The sequence below is a fragment of the Hemicordylus capensis genome, chromosome 14, assembly GCF_027244095.1.
Source record: "Hemicordylus capensis ecotype Gifberg chromosome 14, rHemCap1.1.pri, whole genome shotgun sequence".
NCBI classification, from domain to species: Eukaryota; Metazoa; Chordata; class Lepidosauria; order Squamata; family Cordylidae; genus Hemicordylus; species Hemicordylus capensis.
The window spans coordinates 12,002,014-12,003,253 of record NC_069670.1 but is presented as its reverse complement, the minus strand read 5'-3'; the positions used below and the strand labels follow the sequence as shown (position 1 = coordinate 12,003,253).

General features: G+C 52.3%; 1 protein-coding gene across 1 annotated transcript; it reads left to right on the top strand.

Moving 5' to 3' along the window:
* LOC128337271 (olfactory receptor 6N1-like) lies at window positions 1-972 on the top strand. The gene has a single exon (XM_053278061.1). It carries the CDS (start codon window positions 1-3, stop codon window positions 970-972), a length of 972 nt encoding a protein of 323 aa, XP_053134036.1.
* Window positions 973-1,240: the final 268 nt, after the last annotated feature.

The following is a 1,240-nucleotide window of genomic DNA, read 5'->3' as shown; positions in this document are numbered from 1 at the left end:
ATGGAAACCTTCAACCAGACCAAGGTCACCGAGTTCATCCTGGTGGGCTTCCCAAGCCTTCAGCGATTCCAAAGACCTCTCTTCCTCTTGCTCCTCCTCATCTACATCTTCACCGTCTCTGGCAACGTGTTGATTTTCATGGTCATTCGCACAGATGTCCGGCTCCACACCCCCATGTATTTCTTCGTCAGCACCTTGTCCTTCTTGGAGATCTGGTACACGGCAGCCACCATCCCCAAGATGCTCTCCAATTTGCTCACTGAAAGGAAGAGCATCTCCTTCAGTGGCTGCCTCCTGCAGACCTATTTCTTCCATTCGTTGGGTGCCACCGAGTGCTACCTGCTGACGGCGATGGCGTACGACCGGTACCTGGCCATCTGCAACCCGCTACGGTACCCCTCCATCATGACCACCCAGATGTGCATCAAACTAGCTGCCAGCTGTTGGGTCTGCGGCCTGTTAGGACCCATCGCCGAAATCGTCTTGGTCTCCCGGCTGCCTTTCTGCGGCCCCAACCGAATTGAACACATCTTCTGTGACTTCCCACCTGTGCTCAGTCTGGCCTGCACGGACACCTCCGTCAACATCCTGGTCGATTTTGTCGTCAACGCCTGCAAAATTCTAGCCACCTTCTTCCTGATTTTCACGTCTTATCTGCAGATCATCAGAGCCATCCTGAAGATTAGCACAGCGACGGGGAGGAAAAAGGCCTTTTCCACGTGTGCTGCCCACCTCACCGTCGTCCTGCTCTTCTACTCCAGCATTCTGTTCATGTACGTCCGGCTGACGAAAAGTTATTCGCTGGATTACGACCGGGCGCTGGCCATCGTCTATGCCGTCTTAACCCCCTTCCTTAATCCAATTATCTACAGCCTGAGAAACAAAGAAATCAAAGCAGCCTTGAAGAGAATGTTCCAGGGGAGGAAAATAATCACCAGGGAAATAAAGCAACCCAGAGTGGTTGGACTTTAAGGTCACACACCCTGGGCTGTGCATCCATCACTGTTCCATGGTCTCTTACTTGCAAGACAGTTCAGCAGTCCAATGCTTCAGCTCTCATTTTTAAAAAGAACACCCCACGTTCTGTGGGTGAGAGTGAGGCGGGGAGGCCAAATCGAAGCCAAGGGCAGATGGAAGGAAAGGAGGAGAAGGTCTTCCAACGGCTTCCGCGCCTGCCTCGCTCTGTTTGGTTCATTCTGCGATAGAAGCTAACAGACAGAAATGTGCTAATCTGCATGTT